The sequence below is a fragment of the Gekko japonicus genome, unplaced genomic scaffold (genome assembly GCF_001447785.1).
Source record: "Gekko japonicus isolate JY-2015 unplaced genomic scaffold, Gekko_japonicus_V1.1 scaffold443, whole genome shotgun sequence".
NCBI lineage: Eukaryota > Metazoa > Chordata > Lepidosauria > Squamata > Gekkonidae > Gekko > Gekko japonicus.
In genome coordinates, this window is record NW_015172565.1 from 937,600 (window position 1) to 949,949 (window position 12,350).

Genomic DNA, 12,350 nt, shown 5'->3' on the forward strand with positions numbered 1-12,350 from the left:
GCGGAAGCAACCGTAGCCCAGGAGCGGTTGCCATTGTGCGCGTCGGAGCGGTTGCGGGAGAAGCGGTCTCGCTGGCCGGCTCGCTCATCGGATCGGCTGCTTCGGGTTCTCCTGGTCCCTCGCGACGGCCCGGCTCAGATGCGGCGGTATCCCACCTTCGTCGCCACTGTTATGTAGTGGGTTGCCGCATGGAAGAACGACAGACGACGACGTAGTGCATAGCACACTTTATTAGGTACACAACAAGACACTCCCACAAACGGCCGGCAGGCCAACTATATACACAGCCAGGGGACCACCCCTGGGTCCCATTGGCGGGTTTGAATTTCCCGCCACGGTTCCCATTGATTTCCCCAGTGGAGGGACTAGGATCCTAGTCCCCATTGTTGTCCCAGACTGAAGCTCAGGCGTGTGCGCTGGCCTCCGGTGGCGGTCAGCGGACACTACAAGTTCTCTCAGAACTGTCTCAGCACCATCTACCTCTCAAGGTGCCTTTTGTGGGGAGAGGGAAGGGAGGATGATTGTAAGCACCTTTGAGACTCCTTAGGGTAGAGAAAGGCGGGGTATAAAGACCAGCTCTTCTTCTTCTTTAAAACACAGAGATGTCTAAATAAAAACAAGGAACACATGGACTGTGTCAAAATAAATGAAAATCAACAGTGAGGCAATTGTATCAACAATTTGCTTTAAAAAGACCAACAGTAAGAATGGCTGCAGATACCTCAGGCACAGGAAAACAGCCAGCGAGCTAATTAGGTCAATAGGCTACAAAGAAGTGACAGGATTTCTGAAGGTTTATGGGGAAATGGCAAAGAAGTGGGAATGGATAATCAGTATAGATCTTCACTATGGAACACTCTGGACAGTTTCCATTGCTAGAACCACTGTTTTCAGGGAGGGTGTCTAAGGGACTGAATCAAATAGGGTACAAGAGATAAAGTCCAGTGATTAATTGACAAGTTAAAACTTAACAAGTCACGAGGTTCAGATAGTATACACTCTAAGGTCTTTTTCAAGAGCCAAATGTGAAACTACTGGTTCAAATCTTGAGGATTCAAGTGGGGTTTAGGAAATTCTAGAACTTTTAGTCTATTGGCTGTTCCAGGTAAATAGGTTTTGTTGTTGTTGTTCAGTTGCACCGTTGAGTCTGACTCTTCGTGACCCCATGGACCACATCACGCCAGGTCCTCCTGTCTTCTGTCATCCTCCACTGTTTGCTCAGTTTCATGTTCATTGCATCGATAACACTGTCTAACCATCTCATCCTTTGCCGTCCCCTTTTTCTTTTACCTTCAATCATTCCCGGCATCAGGATCTTCTCCAGTGAGCGCTCCCTTCTCATTTGGTAGAAACCACTATTTAAGACAAAATTATTAAGCTTATAGAGTTAGAAGCCCTACTGAGTAAGAAACAATTTGGCTTTCTGCCTCATCAGGCTTTTGGTGTGCTTCGATAGTATGAACAAGCTTACAGATAAGAGTGAGCTAGTAGATGCTACATATATGGAATTCCAAAAAACTTCTGGCAAAGTCCCTTACCACAGATTTCAGAATTTAGAAGGCATGTGATAAGGGGTTGTGTCTTCTCGTGGATTAGTAACTGGTTAAATAACCTGCAGCACAATAAATGGCTGGTTCTGCATTAGGCATTATTTTAAAAGTATTTTATTGTAATGCATGAATAAACAAAGCTCTAAAGTATGATTTTGGTCCCCCCTTGTCATAGATCTGGAAAAGGGGCAGAAAAGGGTAACCATGGCCCTGGTCACACAGAAGGATTAGATCCACAAGAGAGACAGATCGGGGATGCATCAAGCGGGCAGGATCACAACGCAACATCTGGAAAGCGGCGTGCACCCGTCCCCGATCCGTCTCTTCGGCCCACAAACGCGCATCAAAAAGGTACTGGCAAAAGAGCAGTACCTACCAGTACTGGTAGGTACTGGAAGGCGGCAATGGAAGGCGTCTGGTCAGGGAAGCGCTGGTAGCCCGTTGCAGCCAGCGCCGTTCCCCGTCCCACGCATGTGCACAAACACGCAACGTCCATTTTGCCACGCTATGTCTGATCGCCAGCAGAAGGCCGAAGCACGGAGCCACGGGGAGCATTGGATCGTGCTCCCGTGGCTCTTTTTGCTCCAGCTCTACTTTGCCTCCCTTCAGTGGCGTGGTATCCCGCTCGTGTGACCGGGACCCAATGTCCTGGTCACACCGGCGGGAAAAGCCGCATCGTAAGTGTGGCTTCTTAGAGCCACACCAAAGGAAAGTGCGGCATTGGGATCAGACGCTTCCCCTGAGCCGCTGCGCATATTCTGTCCGGAGTGATCACATGGCCGGGGGAAGCAAGGCAAAGACGGGCAACCCGAGTCTGCTGGAGTATTTGTGTGCATGCGCAGTTCGTCAGTCGCGCATGCACAGTCCAGTAGTCCCTCGAATAACACAGGCTGCCAGTGCATCCGCGATCCTATGCCCGGCCCTGCTGTGGATCTTCCGGTAGGTACTACCTTTTCCCTAGTACCTTTTTGATCCACGTTTTTGGTCGGAAGGGACGAGTTGGGGGCGGGTGCGCGACACTTGCCAGATGTTGGCATCTGATCGGGCCCGTTTGATGCGCCCTCAACCCATCCACTTCACGGGGCAAATCCTCCTGTGTGACCGGGGCCCAAAATGATCAAGGGGGTGGAGTACCTTCTGTCTAAGGAAGGCTAAAGAATTTAGAAGTCTACTTTTAAGGAAAAGGATATGAAAAGGAGAGGGATGTAATATAGATTTATAAAATTATGTATAACTAGGAATAAGGCCCATTGTGGAAATAAATACAACGAGCTCTAGAAAGAGGCTCTGGGTGGGTGCCTGGTCTTGGGCACTCAGCATCAATTTGCTGGGGTGACCTCAGCACAGTATAATGACACAGAGCTTACCATTTTCTCCAGGGGAACTGATATCTGCCATCTGAAGAGATGGCAACAATGGTTCTGCAGGAGAAAATGACTGGTTTGGAGGGTAGTCTATGGCATTGTACCTGTCTTGGAGGTAGCAACCCTATCTCCTTCCCAGCCAACCATCGACGTACCGTTATCTACCCCTCTGACTTCAGCTTTCCATCTCCCCCACACACCTGCCGCCTCTACCTAGGAAAACTGCAGTCTTTCTCCTTCTCAGTAGGGACCCAAGAAGGAGGGGAAGTGACCTCAGCAGGGTATAATGACTCAGAGTCCACCCTGCAAAGCAGCCATTTTCTCCAGGGGAACTGATCTCTGCTATCTGGAGAGCAGTTTTAATTCTGAGTGATCTCCAGCCCTCACCTGGAGAATGGCAGCAATGGTTCCCCAGGAGGAAATGGCTGGTTGGATTCTATGGCATTGTACCTGTCTGAGGTCCCACCCCTCCACAAACCCCACCCTCTCCAGGCTCCATCCCTCAAATCTCCAGGCATTTCCCAACCTGGAGGTGGCAACCCTATCTCCTTCCCAGCCCACCATCAACCTACCTTTATCTGCCCCTCTGACTTCAGCTTTCCATCTCCTCCCCCCACCTGCAGCTTCTATCTAGGAAAACTACAGAGTTTCTCCACAGTGGGTACCGAAGTAGGAGGCAAGCGATCTCAGCAGTGTATAATGACACAGAGTCCACCCAGCAAAGCAGCCATTTTCTCCAGGGGAACTGATCTCTACCATCTGGAGAACAGTTTTAATTCTGAGTGATCTCCAGCCCTCACCTGGAGATTGGCAGCAATGGTCCCCCAGGAAATGGCTGGTTTGGAGGGTGGAGTCTATGGCATTGTACCTATTTGAGGTCCTACCCCTCCTCAAACCCCACCCTCTTCAGGCTTCAACCTGGAGCTGGCAACCCTATCTCTTTCCCAGCCAACCATCAACCTACCGTTATCTGCCCCTGATCTCTACCATCGGGAGAGCAGTTTTAATTCTGAGTGCTCTCTGGCCCTCATCAGGAGATTGGCAGCAATGGTGCCCCAGGAGGAAAAGTACAGTCTTTCTCCGCAGTGGAGACCAAAGCAGCTTACATAATTCTCTCCCCCTTTTGATCTGCACAACAACCCTGTGAGGTAGGTTAGGCTGAAAGTCTGTGACTGGTCCGAAATCACCCACTCAACTTCCACAGCAAGAACCTGGACATGGCAGACCCTGCTCTGAAGCGCTAACTGCTACACGTAGGGTAGCCAACCTCCAGGTGGAGCCTGAACATCGCTAGGTATCACAACTGAACTCCAGACAACAGATCTCTCCCCCCCCAAGAAAATAACTGCTTTGGAGGGTGGGCTCTATTCTATTCAGCTGAGGCCTCTCTCCTCCCCAAACTCTGGCGAGGGAGAGGAGTGGAGAGGAGAGGAGTGGACCCAGTATCAAGCCAATGGCACACGAGTACTCTTGAGTAGCAGTTGATGGGCCAATGGCTGATGGAGTACAGTGCACAGCCAATGGGAGAGCTGGAAATGGCCAATACGTAAGGGAATTATATATATATATATATATATATGATGTTAAAAAAGTGAAGAGACTATTTTCCCTTCTCCCCCACAGTACTAGAATTCAGGGACAAAAAAAGTTGATAGAGAATAGATTCAAGATGGACAAAAGATAGTATTTTATCACATAGCAAACTTATGGAATTCACTGCCAGAAAATACAGCTGGCTAAAATGGTTGCAAAAGATGATTAGAAAAATTCATGGCTATGTCTATCAATTGCTATTAGGTATGGGGGCAAAACAAAGCCTCCATGATCAGAAGTAGTATGCCCCATAATCAACTGATGGGTGTCTCTACACCCAATTTGTTGGCTTTCTCAGGGCATCTGTTCAGTCACTGCAGGAAACAGGATGATGGACTAAATGAATCTTCAGACTGCTCCAGTAGGGCTCTTCTTACAAGTTCATATCATTGGCTTCTGAACTGTCAATGGCAGAGAATTATTTGGGAGCTCTTTATAGCTTCTTTGGTTTGTTTAAAATTATAAACTACCTCAAGTGCCTTATAAGAAATGGTGGTATACAAATGTGGCACCAGTGTTTTATTCTATTTCATCTGTTGTTTTCCAGATACAAACAGGCCCTTGGATGAAGGTGAGTATGTGGCAAGACTGTTGTCTATAAGTTTCCACAGTGTTTCTTACCACCAGGGATGTCTTCTTTGAACCAGTTTTACAAAGCAGGCTTTTGCCAAAGTTATGGAAGGTCCCGTTCACACTAGGCGATTTGGGCCGGGAGCGGGACAGTTCGGGGGCAGAGCAAACCGGCGCGATCACACCACAACATCTGGGAAGCGTCCTGCTTCCGTCCCCGAACTGGCCCTTTCCCGGGAAAATCCGCCGCAACTTGCAACCACCTACCTTGGTGGTTCATTGGGAAGCTGCGTGGCAAGCCGGGCGTTTGATCGCTGGCGCGTCCTTGCGCCGGCACAACCCCGGCCCGTAGCCGAACTGCGCATGCTCCGACATGTGCAGTTCGGCCGGCTCCCGGTCAGGGCCGTGTTTTCTCCCCGGCGTTTGATCGTGCCGGGGAGAAAAGGCGCTGCGGCCAGGGGATCCGTGGGATCCCGCCGCGGCGTCTCAACGTTGGCGCGGCTTTTAAAAGCCGCGCCTTTAGAGGCTTTTCCCCTGCTGTGTGGCAGGAGCCGAAGACAAGAATTGTCACAGTGTTTGTTTTTTGTGATTCTTCCATTATCAGCTCCTAGATATGGTCACCAGTGTTGCCATCTTTTTTTTTAAGCAGGATGCTTGAACCTTTAATTGGTTTGTGATAGAAGAAATCCAAAAGGTTCAGCTTTCCCCAGCAATGAGGTACATCGATAGTAGAACCTTCATCTGTTTTTCTGCCACACAACTCTTAAAGACTCAGAAGTCCTTCTGGAAAAAGTTGACAACCCAAGCTAAATCTAGTATCTAGTTCAGGCTTATTATAAGTGGATTTTTTAAAATTTTACTTCATTTATACCCCATCTTTCTCCCCAGTAAGGACCCAGAGCATCTTACATCATTCTCCTCGCCTTTATTTTATCCTCATAACAACACTGTGAGGGTAGGTTAGGCTGAGAGTGTGTGATTGGCCGAAGGTCACCCAGCAAGCTTCCGTGGCAGAGTGGGGATTTGAACCCGGGTTCCCCAGATCCTAGTCTGACTCACTAACAATTATATCCGGCTGCCTCTCATGCTGGTTTTATAGAGAGGCCATATCTACTTTCTTCAGTATATGGAGGGAACATTGTTTAGGGCTTTTGCTCTCCCTCTCCCAATCCTTGCAGGAACTCCATCAGGGCAAAAATCCCTTTTGGACCTCTGGAATTCCTCTGACCTCACATGTGGAGGCAAAGTCTGACAAATAATATTCCTATTGAAGCTCATTCTGGAATTTCCTCTGTGAGCCAAACAAAATGGAGGAACTCTACAAGGAGGCCTGTGATTTCTGGCACTGCTTAAAATAATTTTTAAATCTGTTTACATGTTATAAGAGACCTGGCATGAACGCAGTTTGCCAATTAGTCCCCCAGTGAATAAGCCCCCTGTTAGCCAGACACACTGGGCAGTCTCTTGCCTGCTGGTCTAGGAAAGACATTTTTCCCAGGCACAGACAGACTGGTTTAAGACCCATTTCCATAGGCTTGGACAAGGGAACATCTCCAGTGGTCTGTTAGATGCTGTAGAGAGCACCTTTATGTATTCTTATTTACTGGGATGCATTTATATACTGCCTTCCTGCCACTGCATTCAAGGTGGTTCACAATTCAAAATAACACCTACAATATGATATACACACAGCACAAAAAGCAAAAGGGAAATGAAAAGGAAGAGCAAAAGAAGCAAATTCAGGGACTTAGATAATCACGTGGAAATAATGGCATTTCGCCTGAGAGACAGACAATCTGGATTTCAAAACAGAGGTGAGAATGGCAAAGTGTTAGGCAGGTGCAGAGGCGCAGGTAAGCTGAGGTCATTCAAGGCCAGGTCCCTCTGTCTTAAACGAAGTGGGGCAATGAGGGACTTGGCAAGTTCAGCATCTTCTATTGACTCTACCCCTAAAGTGTATCATTCTGAATCCACAGTATTTGACAGTTGTCATATCAACGGCATTTACCATCAGATAGTACTTTGAGCTGATATATAATAGTGCTTGCATCTTACAGTGTTTTGATAGATTACATGCAATAGGAATAGGATTTTGAAAGCTGGCAGCTTCTAAGATTTTGCATTCAGAGTCTGCCAAAGCCAAAAGTGCCAGGGAGGCCAATAAAGTGTTCAAATTTCACACCCAAAACGTGAATTTAAATTTCCCTTCAACATTTTTCATTGTACTGGTGAAACTGTTTTCTCCCCCCTCAAATTACAACCATTTGCGAATATTAGTACTGTGATGAAGAAGACACTGCTTTGTTGGCTTGAATGAATGAGAACCGTCTCCTGGAAGGAAAACCAAGTCAACTGGCACTGGGGTAAGGTGGGAAGCATGTGACTTGCAGATAGGAACATGAGGCTCCCACTGAAAAAGAGAATGGCGAGAAATAACTCCTTCTCCTGACTAATGTCCCTGTCACATTTGCATCTCTCCTTTCCACGAACAACTCAGGTCCATGGAGTTAACCACCTGAGTGTATTAGGATGACTAGCCTAAGCTCACCCAGTGAGCTACCTGGATGACAGATTTCCTCAGCCCACACCCAATACTGAGCCCTCGGCAACATCTCTGTGCAGCAAGCAAACCAGTGCTGCAGCAGAGTGGGGAGAATAGAGCTAGCAAGGCGGACAGATCAAACCCTTGTCTGCTTTTCTCGTCGGTTCTGCTGCTATCCTTTTATTACCTAGATTGCTCTTCTTAGGGGCTTTCTTCCTTCTGCCTGCTCCTCCTCCTGCTTTCTTTTTCCGGTTTCCAAGAGGGCAACATGTGATTTCTCTCTCTCTTAGATCATTTCTACATGGAGCTTTTATTCCCATTTGGGCTTTTTAACTACATTATACCCCCCCCCCCAGCAGCATTTACCATCATTGCTCTAAATAAAATAAATAAATAAATTGCTCTGCAGTACCCTCCCTCTTAAAAAAAACAAAACCCTAGTGGCTTGTTGATATACTGCTGTAGCAGATTACCTTAAAATGAGGGGGTGGGTGTGTTGAAATAGACAATATTCTGGTGTACAAAGAAGAAGAGAAGAAGACCCTGCAGGGGGCAGCAAGAAGACAATCAGATAGGATAGTGAGGTCAAAACCTTTTCTCCTGTCAAGTGTCATTCCTTGTCTATCTCCAGATTGCTACTCTCAGGGCAATTTCCCCCTTCTATTCAGTCTTATCCTCTCTCTCATATAGAGATATAGTTAGGAACATATCTCTGTCTCTCCTCTTTCCTATCAAGTATATTAATTCCTAAATAAACCTTTATCTACTCTTTAATCAGGTTAATTACTCTGCCAACAGGGGGGTCTTGTCTTACAGTAGGGTGGTATGCTTAGCTGTTGGACTTCTTTTTTTCTCTTCAACGTGCTGACTGCTAATAGACAGCTCTTATCTGATCAGACTGAGAGGTAGGGCTATTTTTGGGCAGGAACACTTCTGGCTGGCTCCTGAGTTGGCAACGCCCAGCAGGAACTCATTAGCATAATAGCCCACACCCAACAGCAGAAACTCATTAGGACTGGCTATATTAGGGGTGTGTGGCCTAACAGGCAAAGGAGTTCCTGCTACAAAAAAAGCCCTGGGTTTTGACAACAAACAAGGTAAACAGAATAAGAAGGAAAAGGTGCGTGTGGCTGGATGACCACACTTCTGGTAACATAGAGGTGCAGCCTAATATGGTAATGAGCTGTGCTGTCAGGGGTGTGGCCTAATATGCTAATGTGTTCCTGCTGGGCTTTTTCTACAAAAAAAAGCCCTGCTAAAAGGGATTAGTAAATTACCGAGGGGGGGGGGATTTGCCTCTACACTTGTCTGTCTTTTCACTCACACACAAACATGGTCCCTGATTTTCTGAAGTGGAAAATCAGAAAGGATCCTGGCTACTGGAACACTGACTTTCAAATCAAGGGGGCGGGAGGGGGGCTTCCCATAGCTAGGAATTAAAGACTTGGAAGTTAAGACAGGAGGGACATTGCATGTGTGACTGAAAGAGAAGCATGGTCCTTAGAGTTGCCAACCTCCAGGTGGTGGCTGGAGATCTCCCACTATTACAAGTGATCTCCGGGCAGCAGAGATCAGTTCACTTGGAGAAAATGGCCACATTGAAGGTAGGCTCTATGACAATATACCTCCCCTCCCTCCCTCCCCTCCCCCAACTCCACCCATCAGATCTCTAGGTATCTCCCAACCCAGAGCTTGCAACCTAATGATCCTTCTTCCCCCTCCTGCTCTAATAGAGGTCTCAGTAACAATATTCCCTCTAAGCTGTGGAGTCTTGTGAGCAAAAATTCTACTTTGTGAGCTACTGGCATTAAAGCTGTGAGTGAGCGATTTGGCTACTGCATAAATTAGTTTGCTCTGGAGCCATCCTTCCTGAACTAAGACAAAAATGTGTGAGCCGGAGGCTAAAAAACCGTGAGCTAGCTCACACTAACTCAGCTTAGAGGGAACACTGCTCAGTAAGCCTGTACAGGTTTGCTTGTTTTGGGGGGAGGGGAGCTGGGCTATTTAAAATGCAGCCTTCAGGTCTAGAAAAAGGTGGAGCTCTCCCTCTGTTGCCCTGGAAACACCACTTCACGCTATCCTGCTGCAGGCCTGTAGCCACAGTGTGCAAAAAAAGAGGCGGTGCCCCATCAATCATTTGTCATGCCCCTCCAATCAGCATTAGGGGTTGGTGTGAAATCTGTCACACGTCTTTCAGGCATAAGTTTTCTATGTAAAAAAGGAAGGAGCTGAGGTAAAAAGGGTAGATCCTGTCATAAATCTTCCAAGGGTGAATTCGCTATGCAATTGGCTAGAACAGAATTAGCAGTTAGCAGGGCTGAAGAGTCCTCATTTTAAAAGCCTGCAAGGGTGGGAGGAGTGAAATCATGTTGGAGTAAAGCAGAGAGAGAGATTAAGGAATGAAAGGATAAAAAAGGTGTTGTAGCAGACTCCAAAGAAAGTAAAGAAAAAGAGAGAACAGGACAGTGTTTCACAATAGTCCTGCAGAACTCTCATTGCTGGGGAAATTATTTTTGACAGAGCAGGAGACAAATAATAAGAAATTTAGGTCCAGAGGTAAGTGAGCACAAATCTTCTTTTGCTAATATATGCTAACCCGCAGGAATCTCATTCATAGGGGAGGGTTGTGGCATTTACTCTGAAGATGGAAAGTTGCTGGGAAAGGATCCCACCTGTGGGTACCTCAGGGATCACTGCTGCTTGACCCTATATTTGTTCATGTAGAAAAGAACCCTACCACAGCCTGATCCTGTGCACTTTATTTATTTTATTTACTTTATACATAGTCTAAGACCGAAAATGGATTACACAGTGTAAGTCAATGCAATAATTCACATGAGAATCTAATAAACAATGCAATAAGACTAGGATTATAGCAATTTGAAAAAGAGCAAAAATAATTACACACGGTATGTCAAACAATGCATAAAATGATAATACAAAGGTAGAAAGCAGTGCAGTAAGAGCAAGAGAATATATACAGGAAACAGTACATACTGTGATACAGTCCACAGTCCTGTTCATTTTTAAAAAGCTCCTTCCCAAACCATTCCATTATCCTATAGCCCTGTAGCTTTATTAAAATGCTCTCTTGAAGCATTCTGTTTTACATAGTTAGCAGCAGGGGTCATTTCCTGCGGGAGTGAACAGGAGCGGAGCTCCGGCAGTAAGGAGCCCAGGGGGCCGGGCACATGCAACAAGCCCCACCCCCTGCTCTCAGCAGCCCTCAGTCAGGCCACAAGAAGCAAGAAGCAGCCAGGTAAGTTGCAGAGGGCCACCCCCCCCCCCCGCCCCCGCGTCACAGCCCCACACCTGTGAGGGCAGATGCACGTTCCCTTCCCCCCATAGCTAGCAATCCAAAACAGTCCAGTGGCACCTTTAAGACTAAGTTTGACTCAGGTACAAGTTCTCTCTCCTCTGTGATGGCAGATCTGCACATTCCCCCCCCCCCAATAGCTAGCAATCCAAAACAGTCCAGTGGAGCCTGAGTGGTGGGTGTTGCCTTCTGACACACTTCCGGTGATGTCAGGGGGTGTGGCATATGCAAATAAGTTATGCTAATGAGTTATTCTAATGAGCTCCTGCACCTCTTTTTCTACCAAATGATCCCTGGTTAGCAGAATGACAAAAGTGTGGGAGCTCTTCTCTTTTCGCAGTGGCTGCACTGGTGAGCTCAGCCAGTGGTACGTGGGGATCCTGCTGCAAGAGGAGTGTGTGTCAGCAGCTGCATACAGTAACCAGCCTACTGACTCCATAAAATACACATTTGAGTTTCAGAATTAGCTGGTTATTAGAGGGTTTTTCCCCCCACTTTGGTTGAACTGTTTGGCTATTAGTCTCATACTGTGGCATGTTATTTTTGCAACAGGAATTAAGATAAATAAGAAAACAGCCGAAGCCTTTGTGAGGAGGCAGAAGAGATCCTATCCATATTATGAAAGGTAAGAGTCTCCAAGGTTTAATGTTGATATCCATAATGTCTAATCAGAAGACGGCACAGACTGTGGGAAACACTGAGATGCGCTTGCACATATCACTCTGCAGATTCATTGCACACACCACTCCACAGACTAACCAGGAGAAGAAACAGGAGGCTGGAGGAGACATAGTGGAAGGAAACACACTTCTCTTCCTTAATAACCATTATCTCTAGCTGAGGGTAGATTTAAACATTACTTCTCCCATCTAGAGGTATCCAAGTACCTGGGGTAGCTGGTGTCACATTTAAAGAACTCTTTGCATTAGCCAAGAGTGTTCAGCATCTCCACAAGGGGGCCAGCAGATGGGAGGGATGTGTTGTGTAGGCATGGAGATGCTGCATATGTTTGGACAGACACGTATGGCTTGTCAGAGTAGTTTAACAATTATGGCCACCATACAGAGTTCCAGGGTAGATAAGCGATTCCATTCCCTGTGTTGCAGGTACTACGAAACGTTTAAGTCCCCAATGGAGATGAAGCATGAGCAGTGTGAAAACTACGCACCTTGTGACTACTACTCTGAAATAATAGGATTTCAAGCGGCATATTCCCTTGTCTTTGGAAGAACCTGAAGGTGGACATTTCATGTTCTCATCTGGATAGAATCTCTACACGGAGCCATTGGAAGGGAGAGCAAATAAAAGGGGAAACAACATTGGTTTAACATTACTGGTACAAGTCCAGCTGTAATTACTTATGCAGACTGTCTACTTTCCATTCAGAAAATAAGAAGTAAAGCACTTATTCTTCA

The 12,350-nt window shown here is 46.7% G+C and overlaps 1 protein-coding gene across 2 annotated transcripts in view; it reads left to right on the plus strand.

The window, feature by feature from the left end:
* The window catches only part of LOC107118918 (matrix Gla protein-like), an 18,696-nt gene extending 6,346 nt beyond the window's left edge, over positions 1 to 12,350 (plus strand). For both annotated transcript variants that reach the window (XM_015421320.1, XM_015421321.1), the window contains exons 2-4: positions 5,055 to 5,078; positions 11,488 to 11,560; positions 12,042 to 12,350. In XM_015421320.1, the coding sequence (XP_015276806.1) occupies positions 5,055 to 5,078; positions 11,488 to 11,560; positions 12,042 to 12,171 (227 nt within the window). In that variant the 3' untranslated portion in view covers positions 12,172 to 12,350. The remainder of the gene's footprint in view (positions 1 to 5,054; positions 5,079 to 11,487; positions 11,561 to 12,041) is intronic.